This window comes from Crassostrea angulata, chromosome 8 (assembly GCF_025612915.1).
Source record: "Crassostrea angulata isolate pt1a10 chromosome 8, ASM2561291v2, whole genome shotgun sequence".
Taxonomy (NCBI): domain Eukaryota; kingdom Metazoa; phylum Mollusca; class Bivalvia; order Ostreida; family Ostreidae; genus Magallana; species Magallana angulata.
Window position 1 is genome coordinate 32,879,723 of NC_069118.1, and position 15,368 is coordinate 32,895,090.

The following is a 15,368-nucleotide window of genomic DNA, read 5'->3' on the forward strand; positions in this document are numbered from 1 at the left end:
CTTGTCAAAATTAGGCACGCGCGACGAATGGCGAGGAAATCGGCGTACGAAAAAAGAACATATTAGACATTTTAAACTCACAATGAAGCTCACAGATAATGTTGTTCGCAATTATAGGGTAGCTAAGATATTCAGAGAGAATACAGATCGCATAAACCGAATAGATTTCTCATCTGATGGCAACACGCTCATCTCTAGCAGTGACGACGATTCGATTGTTATCTATGATTGTCAAAATGGAACGTAAGAAAACTCATTTATAAGAAAAAAAATAAAAGGGAAACTAAAACAGACTGATTAATAAAGATTCTAGTTCAGTGTTTGGGGTGTTTTCTAAAGAAATATGTTGCATGTATTTGGTATAAGAAATTCGAATTTTCTCTGCAAATTTGGTATTGTGTGATATCATAATACAGGCTATATTTTTCTTCAACATTTGATTTTCAAAATATTTCAGATACAGACTATAATAGTTTGATATTTCTTATTAATACAAAAGCTTGCCAAGATTAGCATTGGATTTTTTAGGGAAAATTATCCTGGAAATGCTCTTTTAATTTAGGTTTTAATGTATTCTAATGCAGAAATTGAAAATTGTTGGAAGTTATCATCTAAAATATATTTTCCACAAAACATTTGTTTGAGAGAAATGTTTTTAAAGCATTTTTAGTATCTATTACCTACCATGATGATGGTAGATCTATATTTATTTGTGTTTTTGCAGGCCAAAGAAAACTTTAAACAGTAAAAAATATGGTGTTGATTTAATTTGCTACACACATGCAGTCAACACAGCTTTGCATGGTTCCACAAAAGTTGATGGTAAGATGTTTTCTTAACTAAATAATAGAGTATTTACCTAATACCTATAACTTGGTGCATTTTGATCCCTGTCTGCTATTCAAATACACATAATTCAAAATTTTGAATCTTCTTTAAGTTGAATTTGTTTTCGTTGCTAGTGAATGTACAGTAACACACATTGTATATATACAACTCTCTCATAAAGAATATGCTGATATTGCAGTTTTTCTACCTTGATGTTTTGGTATTTTTTTTAGATACAATACGATATCTGTCCCTCCATGACAACAAATACATCAGATATTTTCCAGGACACACAAAGAAGTAAGTTACATTTCTCACAGGTAGAACTTACGTAATTCAAAGCAGGCAATTAAAAAGTTCATTGCAGTATCATTTGAGTAAAATTTCTTACCACACTGAAATGTTTGGTGAGCAGGTTAAAAGTTCAATGCTAATTAAGCAACAAAAATGAACAAACACTAAATAATCTGTCAAGAATTTACATTTCAGATAATGTTGTGGTACATTGTCATCCAAAATAAAAATTATAACAGGTTAAAAATGCATCTATAGTATTTACCATTTTTACATTATATTTGCACTTTCACATGTATGTATTTCAGTCTATTTTTTTTTTGTGTGTGTATTATCAGAGTTGTCTCCTTGAACATGTCCCCTATCAACGATTCATTTCTCTCTGGATCGCTGGACAAGACAATCAGACTTTGGGATCTGAGGTCACAAAACTGTCAGGTAAACTGTCAACTTCTTTACTATCTGTATAAATCTCCACACAAAACTGCCAGGCAAACAGTCGACTTTTTAACTGGCTGTATAAAACTCCAACGCAAAAGAGTAAGATAAACTTTCAACCACTTTACATACTGTAAAAAAAAATCACACAAAACCGTCAGATAAACTGTAAACTGCTGTATATACTGCACAAATAAACATTTACAAAACTGTCAGGTAAACATAATATTCTTGGTCTGGGGAGGATTTGATGATATGACTTGTGCTAAAACAGGGCCTGATGCATCTCCCTGGTCGCCCAGTGGCAGCCTTCGACCCAGAGGGCCTCATCTTTGCTGCAGGAATAAACTCAGAGTGTGTCAAGCTGTATGATCTTCGGTCATTTGACAGGGTAAGAAAAACTCACTTTTCAAAAATAATTTTACTGGTTTTGTTCTAAACATGAATAAATTTATGCTCATTTTTGGGGAGGGAAAAGAGATATACCAATAAGTGATTTTAAAAGGTCTTCCTGACAGAATCAATATTATAAGTTTATATGTCTTTAATTGGACAGTCAAATTTTATCCAGTTAGAAAGTAAGGAAAAACGAGGTGTACATGTATTCCTGTAGTGGTAAAAAATTACCTGTTGGATAGTGACTTCAGTCAACCTGTATCCTGAATAAATTTAGATGTTGAAAGTGTATCCATTTAGGTATTAACAATCTGGAAAGCAAAAAACAAACAATATAGCACATACCTTTAAAAGAATAAAGATAGAGCTGACAGGGATAATGTTCTTCTTCGATACCTGAGGTTCCAGTATGAATAGACTCCAAAACTCTGAATTGCATTAATACAGTGTGTTATGCTGATGTCTTTTAGGGTCCGTTCACCACCTTCAAGCTGACGCAGGACAAGGATTGTGATTGGACGGGGATGAAGTTCAGTCCAGATGGGAAACTGATCCTCATTTCGACCAACGGACAGATTCTACGGCTCATTGACGCCTTCCAGGGGACACCACTCCAAACCTTTATGGTAAAACTAGAAACAAGAAGGGTGCTCTCACAGCATAGGGTGGAGGTGGTGAAGGGTAGAGATGGGGAAATGAATTTAATTTTGTTTATATTTTTGGAGAAGGCGATTGATATCTTAGCTCATTTGGGCTTGGATATATGTTTTATGAATATGACAGTTTCATGTTAGCTCTTGTAAGATTTTTATGAAAAATTATATTTCTTTGGCTGATTATATTAGAACCAGTTTAACAAGAGCTTGGACTTTGGGTACTTGTGTCAAACAGCAATGTGACATAGGCCTGTCTATTTCATTGCTGGCCTCTCGGCCAATGATCTTCTTTTGACATAAGAAATAGATAGTTATCTTCTTTCGAAAGTCCAAGGCCTTGTTAAAATGGTTCTAAGTATACCAGTATTGGAATATATGTAGATGCAATAAATCAGCACAAGATTTGATTACTTTTCTAATAAATCTTTTAAACAATTTTCACCTATGAATAACATGTAAAGGTTATATTTACACTTTGTGGTGTTAAATGCTTATTGATTTTGAAAGTACACTAACTCATTGATACACTTCAACTGTGGAAAGTCACTTAGACCATCATTAATACACCATATTAGAACCATTTTAACAAGACCTTGGACTTTCAGTTGGACATAGCTATCTATTTCTTGCATCAAAATATGTTTAAAACGATGTGGTTTCAAGCGAAATACGCATTGATTGCGTAGTCTTAGCTCAAAAGCCAGACAAATCTTGTTGATTTCAAAGAGTCATGGCTGAGTGGCCAGCAATGGAATAGACAGATCTATGTCACATTGCTGTTTGACACAACTACATGTACAATGTACTCAAAGTCCAAGCTCTTGTTAAAATGGTTCTATTTTATTGTACAAGTATTTACCGATATTTTACACTCTCTTGTTATGAACTTGGTTTACCTGAAGTTATTTTCTTATTCCTCCTCTGTGTTTTCAGGGCTTTCAAAACAACAAAGGAATCCCCCTCGAGGCCTCATTCAGTCCAGACTCAAGATTTGCATTCTGTGGTAAGATGATGATTTATTGTACAACAAGGAGAGGACTATCTAAGTTTTTGGAACTTTTGGCATTATTAGTCAATAAAATATGTTCAACATACTGTATTTGTCCAATGAAAAAAAATTATAACCCATTTGCGCTTAAAACAAATCAAACAAAAGCATCTTTATTCTTGTCTCTGATTTTTTTTCTATATAAACCATTTATCGGAGAGTTTCATCAAGAAGTATTTACATGTACAAAGCCATACATGTCATTACTTTTTAGTAAAAAGTGATAAAATCTGCCATCATAAAGACATTCTATTGTATGTTTGTACTTCTTTGGCAAGAATGGGAAGAATATCATTGTTGTTTTGTTAAAGTTTAACATGATTAGTTTCTCATGTATAATTGATATTTGTGACATTATTTAAGTTCATGCTTTGGGCAAATTTTTAAAAAAGGTTAAGGGGGGTAGATTTTTGTGGGTTACACTTGTAATAATTATCAATTCCAGCCAATGGGCCATCATAAATTTCATGTACCGGTATAATGATTTCATAGTAAATGCATTCATGATTTGCAATTCTGTGGTGTTTACGACAGGATCGACCGATGGACGAATTCACTGCTGGAATACAGAGACTGGGGTCAAGGTTGCTGTCATGAATGCTGACCATCCCGGACCCATTCAGTGTCTGCAGTTTAATCCCAAGTACATGATGCTGGCCTCAGCCTGCTCCAACATGGTACAGTTTTTATGTTCTATCTATTTTGTTGATTGTGCAGCATTATTGCTCTGTTAAGTGTCCTTTTCTTGGAGCCAAGGTTCTGTAATTGAGGCATTTTATTTAAAAAAAATAAAACTCAGTAATTTAGGGTACTTAAGTAATATCTACAGCTGTCTTGAAAAATGTCCTTTTTTATCTTGACTGAATATAGAAAGGGTAATTTTCTGCAGCAGAAGATGCGCTGTATTTAGAAAATGCTTTTAAATAGTTATAGTATTACATGTATCTTAAATTGTTTTAGAAATTTTTTATCCAAAAAGTCTTGTATGTGAATTGCAACCCACTTGCTGCCATGTTTAGTTTAATTGACTTTTTAAAATGTTACGATTGTGGACCAAGATGGAAATTTACAGATTTAGAAGGAAAGCAATTTTTGTGTGCTTTTTTCTGATATAAAAAAATCGTAAGATTTTTTCTTTTTTATGTACTAAAAGTCAAATTTTCTTTTTTTGGTCAAATAATATCGATTAATTTTGATAATTTTTTTTTTCAGGCTTTCTGGTTGCCTTATATTGATGACTGAACTCCGCCTACTGGTACGTGTTCATGCCTGAAATATCTCAAAAGGAAGTGCTTATAATCAAAGCATTGTGTAAAACTAGTATTCAATGAACAGGAGAACAGAAGGATGAGATGGAGTCGTAAAAACTCTGAACTCAATATTATTGAAGTAATAAGAGACCAAATGACAGTGCTTTTTTATGATGTAGTTGTACATTTGATGTTGTTATATGCATAGATAGATGACGAACGTACAGTCCTTGATCAGTTGGGCAGCAGTTATTGTACATTATAGTTTGTTTTTTTTCATCCTGCATTTTTGATTCATTATTCTAGGTACAGTTAATCAGTAACATTATTTACATGTATATGTAGTATTACATGTATAACATTTATGATGGTGAACTGTTGAAATCCCATAACTACATTCATGGACATGGTTATTTGCAACACTCACTGACAAAAACAAGAGACACACATTTAGATTATGAATTTGTGTACCAGTAAGTGTCAGCTATTTCAATGACTCTTCTACCGTTTTCTATTACTTTAATTGTGTGTGTACAATTTCTTCATAATTTCTCAATGTTAATAGTTATAATGTATAGCTGGTTTATTAGAATGTTTATCAGAATGTTAAATGTAAAATAATGTAGAAATGTCCATTGCAGTTTTTTTTTGGGTCAGAGACAGATAACTTACAGAAATAGCTGAATTTACCATTTCCCTTGAATGTGTATTTAATCCTAGATGGTGTATGTAGAACATACAGCCAGATATCATTGTTTTGTTGTGTGGAGTTGATATATAGACCTGTCATCATCTTTGTTACATATTGTACAAATGACTGATCAACAGATACTTGTATTAAAAGTATTTTTACTTCTTTGTATTTTATAGTTTTCTTCTTTTGTGTGTTAACATATGGGATATCCATTTAGTAAAATTTTGGTTGTACTGGGTAGTACCAATGTAATACAGGAAAACTGGGCCAGTATGAATTCTGATGATTCCTTTGAACTTGAAGCCTCAAACCTAACCCACCCACTCCTTCCTGGAAGTAAAACAATCCTTTAAGTGTACTTTTGGACCCACGGGAAAATTTTCTGGATTTATGCATGCCACTTTTTGAAGGCTGCATAGTATTATGACTCCCAGGCTTCAAAGAATGGAGGGCATATTGCTTTGCTGCTGTTCGTCTGCCTGTCTGTCAGTCGGTCGGTCCACCAACAGTTTTCATTCATTTTCTTCACAGAGGTTGCACATAGTGAAAGGAAATTTGATATACAGATTTATCATAAAAATATTTAGGTCAAACTTGGTATTGAGTATGATTGAGCAATTATTGACAGAGTTATGCCCTGTGGACTTTGAAAAATTCCAACTATTTGCTTTCTGTTCATTACATGTATCTCTGGAAAGGTGAATTACTTATATATTATGAAAAACATATTTTTGCCAAAGAGGTGTTGTAGAAGTTTTGTTCAATAGCCTTTGATAATTATTCTTCATGCACACAGAGACATAAATAACATTTATTTATGTCTCAGACTCTGATGTATATCCCCGAGTACCCAAACTCCGTCACTATATAAGCAGAAAACCTCCCGCGTTTCTCTGTAAATTATTTTTTGTGGTTTTTATCATTTGCAATCACTAAATATAATCCGAAACAATATAATTTATAAAATTATTAACAAAAATATTTTTATTCAAATTAACCCTCTGAATACGACGTTTATCACGCGTGCTTGTTATATCTTATGAACAGGCACGTAGCATCGTTTTTGAAAGTGGGGGGGGGGCCAGACCCATCCAAAAAATCTTGACAAGCAAAAAAAGGGAAATTTAAAGTTTTCCAACAAAAATCTTCAAAATCCTTATCCGTGGTGGGGGGGGGGGTAACTTCAATTTGACTACTCATTTCCTAATTTTCATACCAATTTTTTACTAACTTCCAAAAAGGTGGGGGGGGGGGGGCAACTTCATTATAATTCATTTTTTTATATGTAAATTTTAAAAAATTTGTTGCTGCGAGAAAAAGTGGGGGGGGGGGGGGGGGGGGGGGGGGGCAGGCCCCCCCCCCCTGCCCCCCCCCCCCCCCCCCCCCCTGATGCTACGTGCCTGATGAACCTAACTCCGTCACCCACATGCTCTATGATATATTAGATATTAGATGTTTTATGAAGTCGACTTCGTCATTCCGGCAGCTGATTTTTGCGACCATAGCTCATTCCGGTCAAGGTTTTATGTATCAAACATGTACCTATCAAATAAGTTTTTACATATTTCGATAGCCCTGTATCCATAGATTATAAAACTGAAAACCGAATGGTGATAGCTTATACCTAACACAAGTTATCGACCTTTTTATACATGTCACTACGTCTTTTCCGTCGCCATTCCGGCGATTAGTCCTCACCCTATGATATGGTAGGGAATGAAGACACATTAACAATTTAGTTAAAACTCCATTTGTATCTAGTCCAAGTTATAATAAGTAAAAATGGTGCATACAATTTAATTGTATTTAATTTCATCGAAATGAAATGATCGCCAGAATAAAATATAGGTCCATGTAACAACAATCACAATGGTCTTTTCAGAATGTATGGATGCCGTTTGATTTATGTCCTTTCTTATTTCAAATGTTTTACATCATTAATTAATATATTACTTATTATATTATTTATCTATTACATTTTTAGAAATGTATCATATTCTAAATAGCGATATACCGGATATATCTATAACCCTGTATAAGGCAAAAGTTACGGCATGAGCGATTTGACGTTATCATCAAGAATAGTGCATGAAGGCTATTGCGGATTGAAAAAAATGTGTTAATTACCTTAATCAAAAATGTATTACATGTGATATGTTTCATCTTGACATCTCTAAAAATGGCTGACCAGCGTAAATGATCGAATGGGCCCGCATGTCAGAAATATCGATATTTTAGTGCACCCGTGAAAAAGTTTTAGCTGATTTCGAACAAGTATTGTTGCATAAAATGAACAAGGTGTAATTTTGTTATTTTTTGACACAATTTTTAATTTAACCGTTGCAAATTGTTGACATTTGATTAAAGATTTTTGACATGTAAAAAATGACTTCATAATCGTACTTGATTTCAAACGGCGAGGAGTTTCCCGAAAGTGACGGAGTTAGGGTAGTGACGGAGTTAGGGGGTTATGCGATATAAAAAATTTTTTTAGCTTTGACACGACATACTTGACAGGAGATACAGATTTTTATTCAAGGAGTAGAAATATGGTGATAATAATTTAAACAGTCCGTGTCCGCTCGAAAAATACCGTTTACTGCTTTTTTAAATAAATTTAAATATCCCGCTAAAATTAGAATTGGAACTCTTCAATCGCTGAGGTGACGGTCATATGACAAATCATGTGATGGTTTGTTTTGGCGGAAGTATGGTGCATACTCGCATGTGCTATGAAAAGTAAACATCATATTATCTATGAGGAAGAAACCGTTACCCAACGCGTAATTTAGGGTTTAAACAGCTCTTATTTTCAAGGTGAGTTTCATGGTTATCAGAGATGGCAATAATCCCAACGCATGGGTCACCAATCGGTTATGAATAATACAGTGCAGTGTATAGGTAAGATAATTATAGTTACACTATTGTGTGCTGTCACCTGGTCACGGGAATTTTAGGCCAACCCATAATCTACTTTTTCTTTAAAACTTACGTTTACTCTTTTTGTCATTTTGATGTAAGTTTAACACTGTTATTATGAGCAGGTGAGTATATGATCGACTTCCATGTAATCAGTTTTGTGGGATATCCTAGAAGTATACTTTATAATTGAGGCAATATTTTACTTGTCCTTTCTCTTTTGTCAGTTATACCAGTTAATCAAACGGAGAGCAGTTTCGCCATGGAGTAATGATCTCGCTAAGCTGATCTTGTACACATGTGAGAGAGAGCAGTGTCAAGTGTAACCCTGATCGAATGAAATACCAGACCATGACAGAAATCCTGTTCAAGGTCATCATCATTGGCGACCCCACGGTGGGGAAGACCTCCTTTGTACAGCGCTATGTCAATGACGCCTACCGGCGAGACTACAAAATGACCATTGGGGGTAAGGATCAATGAATTAAGGAGGATTAATGAGGCCGGGGGGGGGGGGGGGGGGAGGGGGGGGTAGGTCAACAAATTATTCTTTAATTGGGCGATCAGGGCCTTGAGATGAAGAACTTTAATATAATTTATTATAAAAGATATAGCACAATAGTTAAATGTTAAAGCTAAAATGTATGAGCATATTCTTTGCTAAATGATTGCATGTTTGTTGCAAAACAAATCTTATTTAAAAGTTTTTAGGGAGATCTGATAATGGGTAATTTGTTGTCTATCCAGCCTCCTTAATATTGGTAGAAAAATACTTTGATGTTGTATTTGTTAATATAGATCTATTTGTTAGTGAGAAAAAGGTACATGTATACATTCTAGGCTATAGCCAGGGACTTATATATAGTTATACATGTGATAATATGTCTCTGGTATACATTGAGTTGGTATCAGATTCGTAAGTTTTATATTATTTCATATTGTACTGTTAAAAGATTTACTGGTAATTTATAAAAATTGAAAATTTGACCAGTCAATCAGCTTAAAGCTGCTTGGTCCGATTTTATATCAAATTTTATGCAGGCTTTTAAACGATGGCTATGCTTAGTATATGTATAATAATAGACATTGCAGTAGTTTTACCCATCACTTATGCCAAATTTCAATGAAGAAAAATACGTACAAAATTTGCTAACAAAACAAACGACATTAAAAGGTACCGCGTTATTTCGCCTCATGTTAATTTTCACCCCTGACGACGAGAGGGGTATGGTTGTATTACGACTTTGACATCGCTTTAAATAAAGGTCGAAATGATCAGACAAATTACAAATAAACATGTGTACGTTTTGTTCGCTAATATTTCCAAAGTCTGCTTTCTTTACAATCGATGCATAGCGTGCGGGTTGAATAACCCCAATCATTCGGGGGACGAAACCAAGCGGTTTCCTTTTCTAAACATTCCCGTGATGCATTTTGGTTTGTTTTTTCGTTTGCCCAAAGAGAAATTATTTTTATTTACTTTGAATATTTCTTACTTTGAAAGGAGACTGATTCTGCTGGTGTAAATAGGAGAAAGTCCTTAACTTTCTAAGATAAATGATTTGTATGGAAAAAAATTTGATACTGTAATTACCAAAAAATCGGACCAAGCAGCTTTAATTAGAAAATCTTCAACTTGATTCCAAGGACCTGCTAAAAAGACATTAATTATTTCGGTATGCTCCTTTGATTTAATATACTAGTTTCACCTCAATTGGCTTAAAAATATATTTAAACTTATTAAAGTCATTAAATTGCCACTACAAATGGTATCCACTGGGTTTAAACCATTTTGTTTGCAGTATACTGTTAAAGTTTACTTTATGGTAAACTACTATTCCTTTGATCTACTAGATAAGTAGAATTTAACTATCAGGTGTATTTTTAATCTAAATAAGAGTATGTCCTTGCGATATCGAAATTTGTTTATGACTTCTATTCAGGAGAAATTATCAACACATAACACATGACTGTCAATTCAGGGGACCACATTTAGTGTCATAAAATGTGGCATTTACTATGTTGTTTCATTTAATATCAAATTAATATCATAATAAAATAAATTTACATTAAATATTTTGTAATAATAGATGCCTTGTTTTATGAACGATTAAATCCCTTGATATTTTCATAGTAAGCCTTAACAATGCAGAGGTCAAACAAATACTCTGTTAGCTTTGATGGAAAATTTAAACTTGATCATGGAGCCTGTTTCTTATCAACCACATTCATGATTGTTTACAAAATGTATAATTTAATTGAAAATGATTAGTGTACACTGTGTGAATCTTTATTTTTCATTTTATTATTTTATTTTTCAGTGGATTTTGCCCTGAAGGTTGTTAAATGGTCTGAAAGCCAAACTATAAAGCTACAGCTGTGGGATATTGCGGGTAAATTAAGAACTTTGACCAGATTTTTTTTGCTATGAAATAATAAGAGCTCTAAATTGCTCAGAAAGAAATAAATGAAAAATTTTAAAAATTCTCACATGATAAATTATACAGACAATATATATTTCAGTTTTCCTTATATATATGCAAAAGGAATTATTATGTTTTTCCTGCGTTTTCAATGTTTCTTATTTTGTTTTAATGAATATTAGAGCCATTTTAACAAGACCTTGGACTTTTGGTAGGGCGTAACTATTTATTTCTTGCAACAAAACAAGCCTAAAAAATGACACTGATTTTGAGCAAAATATGCATCATTGTGTTTTTGGCATAAAATGGCTTCCCCTAAATCAGGTTCATTGCTAAATGCCTGGCATACATACTTCAGAAATATGCTAATTCATATTCACAGTTATTTTTTGAAAAATCAATTTCCACCAGATATCATACGATTCATGCTAAATATGTTTTCAGTATGATATATACAGTAAAACACAGTTATAGCACTTGAACAACACCTATAATGAATTGATATTTACTGCGAAGTGATTTAGAATCCTTGTGACTAAATATTACATGTTGTACACCTGATGGATACATGTATAATGAATTACGCTTATACATGTTATAGCGAAGCAAAATCGTCCGACCCTGTCACTTTGTTATAACTGTGTTTTCTGTACATTATGCAGTTTGGGCTGACCATTGGTTGTCCCAAAATGCTAAACTATGCCAGTCAATCATCTTTCAGTTAGATCTACCATCTTTCATTCACCTTTTCTTTGACTGAATGGCAGAGTTGTGATGTGTATTATCCTTATCATCTTTGCTATAGCCAAGAGTTTTCAGTCCTCTCCCTTTCCTATAAACCTGAGAGCAGAGTGAACTGAAAATCCTTAGCTATTGAAGATGCATACTTAATTATTTTCTGGTCAAATGCTTAAAGGTCGGTCATTGCAAGTACTGATCAATTGGTTATTGGCCAGAACACTGCAGTAATCCCTGAACTATGCAGGTTTCTTGTTTTTCTTCCTTAAGGTGGTATGGGGACATCTGTCGATATTAATATGGATTAAAATACATTATAATTGGAATACTTTCACCGGTTTAGAATTTTCACTTTATACAATATTAAACCAAAAAAATAGCTTTGAAAATTATTTGGAGAGGTTAAAATTGTAAAAGCCCCGGCAGGATTCGAACTCATGACTTACAGATTCGTAGTCAACCTTCTGACCCACTGCGTTACGTACGCTGTTAAAGGTGACAGAATTGGGAAAGAAACTACTTGTATAATTACACAGGGTTTTATTGTTTATTTCGATAAATAAACAATACGTCACGACATGGAAGTGTCCCTTAACCACCTTAAATTGTATTTTTTTATTTGTAGGACAGGAACGCTTTACCTCAATGACGCGCGTCTACTACAAGGACGCCCACGCCTGTATCATCATGTTTGATCTGACACAACAGTCTACCTTCCAGAATGCCGTCAAATGGAAGAAGGACCTGGACACGAAGTGTTCTCTGGCCGATGGCTCCCCTATACCCTGTCTTCTGCTAGCCAATAAGGTGCTTTATAACTAAAAAAAAATATACAGTTGGCAAAACTAGGCCTTCTGCTACACACTTGATTTGTTTAAGTTCTGTATAGTGTATATACCAGTATTTAAGATTTACAATTTGGCATGAAAATTTAGGTGATTGTTTTTACAGATGAGAGTTATCTTTCTTTACAAAATAGGGTCTTTCTATTGGAAATAATTTACTTTGATTGAGATTGGTTGAAATTATATTTGTTGAACACAGAATACACAGATAGTCAATTGTCATTAACCAAATGAAATTCGAAATAATCTAACACAGCAGGCAATGTTCATAAGCCACAAAATTCTTGTAGTGTTGTTTTATAAATACAATGTATTCGAGGATAATCAATAAACATCTGTGTATCATGCATCTTACTTTTGATTTCAAGGATCAAGCTCGACAACATTTTGTTAAAAGAAAATTGATAAAATCATAGTAAATGTTTATTTTACAAATGAATGGAAAAAGGAATGAATGAATGAGAGTACATAAAATAATTAGAACACTTTCAATCAGCAGTCGCTAAATATTAATATATTAAGTAATTTTTTTAATCATTAAGAATTTCTCTAAGTTCACAGCAAACTTTTGATCAGCCAATGAAAAACTGGATTATGTTCTATGTAAGTTACTGGTAGATCATATGAAGTAAAATTTACGCGATTAAGAAGGGGCTCTGTCGCCTCGCTCCCTCCTAATATGATCTACTTATTGCATAAAAATTTATTAAGTAGCATGTGTTACTGTAAGTACATGTAGCTGATTTGCATGACTACATGTATTTCTGACTGATTGTGGGTTTTAGTTTGATTTTATTTTGGTTTTGAAAATATGGTAAGCCTTAATTCAATTATAATAAAAAGGAAATGATTATTAATATTAAACTCTTTTTGATTTAAATGTGATACTTTAGTACAAATGTATGAATATAACCAAATCTATTAATTTTGATTTCTTTGAATATAAGATAACATTGTTGAAACCTTGTTAAATGGAATATTAGGCAGAATGACCCTTTAATCCAACTTCCTGTCTTATTTTGCATATTTCCAGTGTGACCTAAGTCATCGGGAAGTCCAACAATCAGACATAGAAGACATGTGCAAGGAACACGACTTTGTGGGCTGGACGGAGACGTCGGTCAAAGAGGGACTGATGATCGAGGAGTCCATGAGGTAGACAGCCTTAGTATTATTCTGTTTATTGACTGGAGATGAGGGCAATTATACTCTATACATGAATTGTTGGACCTGAGGTAAAAATGTTGCTCAAGGCAAAAGACTGAGGGAAATGCGTATTTCCCTCATCTCTATTTGAAGGTCCAACAAATCATACATGTCAAATATATCCATGTTAGATAAACATTTTGTTCTATGGTTTAAGGGTGGTGATTGTTTTGAAGGATTGTTTTCTAACATGCAAAACAAATGTCTACTTGGTGTAAAAATAGAATTAAAATTTTAAAAGTTTATCTTAATTTGGGAAAATTACAAAGGGACTGAAACTGTAAGAGTGCTGAACAATTGTTAGTGCTGAAAAACTGGAGAAAAAGCCTCTAAGATCTTTAGCAATACTAACTAACTTGAAGGTAGAAATACCGCTTAAAGAACCAGTGTTTGAGACTTCTAACTTGCATCATCATATTTATGGGAATTGAGATATTAGTGTTTGTTAAACCAGAGTTCAATAGTAATATCACAGTGTAGATGGAGCAAAATTTGAAAGAAATTGCCTTTATTAACTTACTTTACAATATAATATGTCATCAATAATTGCTGATCCAAGTGAGAGTTATCTCTCTTATCAGGATGTCAGTGAACCTTAATCTGATTTTTTATTTTTCTATTTTTTTGGAAAAATTACAGATTCTTGTGTGAGGAAATGATGACGAAACATGCCGAGCTAGATGGGTTTTCCAATTCCATGGCACGGTCCATGGTTCCCGGAAGTACTATCCATCTACGGTCACAGCAGGCGGAGCATAAAGAATCCTCAGTCTGTTCATGTTAAAAAAAAACTTCCACTTTATAAACAATCATTACACCAGGAAGTTAAACTTTGAAGAAAAATCTCCATCCATGCTATAGGCATGTGGTTATGTGGTTATTAATCAGTTATTTTCAGGTTGTCTGCATCAGTCAAACTCTTAATAGCATGTGGTTTTAACATCAGCTGTACAAGATTGTTTTGGATAATATTATTATAAATATCTCGGAGAAGTAAATCGTTTCAGGATGAATTCTCCATAGCTGTGTTCTTCAATGATTTTCCAGTGAGAGAAGTTGTTTTCAGAATTGATGTTAATTCTTATTTTTATGTTTGAGAGACAAACAAATCATTTGAAATCGTTAACTTTGCTTCATATAGGCACTAGTAATATTGAAATGTCACCATGTGTTAAGGTTACGACCAGAAACAATTTCTTTGACTCTATATAAATATTTCTGACTTCTAAGAAGAAAACTAATATTGCAGATTGCATGTACATGTATGATGATTTGAATAAGGGTATTGTGACCTCGCATGTTTAACTTAGCTGGTTGTCTAGTGTGCCATCTGCTGTATTTTATGATGAATTAGATTGTTTAAACACTAAGTCTTGTTTTGTTGCAGGGTTTTTTTATAACAAAAAAAAAATCAGACCAAATCATATTTTCAATATTTTAAAAAATTTTTTAAATGTAATCATGCAACGTATTGTCACCGTGGTCTTTTATTAATATTTTTTTATTATTATATTCTACATAATATTATATTATATATAACTATGTTGTGCCAAGTTGGGCCTGTCAATATTGAATGATTGTTAAATAAAGATGCCAACTTCATGCACTGTTGTTTAAATGACTTTAAATTGAG

General features: G+C 33.4%; 1 protein-coding gene across 1 annotated transcript; it reads left to right on the forward strand.

Annotated features, from left to right (window-relative positions):
• LOC128158790 (WD repeat-containing protein 82-like) lies at positions 1 to 15,118 on the forward strand. Its single transcript, XM_052821746.1, has 13 exons — positions 1 to 243; positions 725 to 822; positions 1,062 to 1,128; positions 1,461 to 1,560; positions 1,835 to 1,951; positions 2,427 to 2,582; positions 3,546 to 3,615; positions 4,195 to 4,337; positions 8,872 to 8,992; positions 10,845 to 10,916; positions 12,310 to 12,491; positions 13,563 to 13,684; positions 14,375 to 15,118. Exons 1-13 carry the CDS (start codon positions 83 to 85, stop codon positions 14,517 to 14,519), a joined length of 1,554 nt encoding a protein of 517 aa, XP_052677706.1. The 5' UTR covers positions 1 to 82; the 3' UTR covers positions 14,520 to 15,118.
• Positions 15,119 to 15,368: the final 250 nt, after the last annotated feature.

What these genes read in the sequence shown, in the direction of transcription:
- LOC128158790 (XM_052821746.1), top strand. Translation starts at nt 83, where the DNA reads ATGAAGCTCACAGATAATGTTGTTCGCAATTATAGGGTAGCTAAGATA. An exon ending in TTTCCAGGACACACAAAGAA is followed by an intron (nt 1,129 to 1,460) that starts GTAAGTTACATT and finishes GTGTATTATCAG; the next exon opens with AGTTGTCTCCTTGAACATGT. An exon ending in TGAGGTCACAAAACTGTCAG is followed by an intron (nt 1,561 to 1,834) that starts GTAAACTGTCAA and finishes GTGCTAAAACAG; the next exon opens with GGCCTGATGCATCTCCCTGG.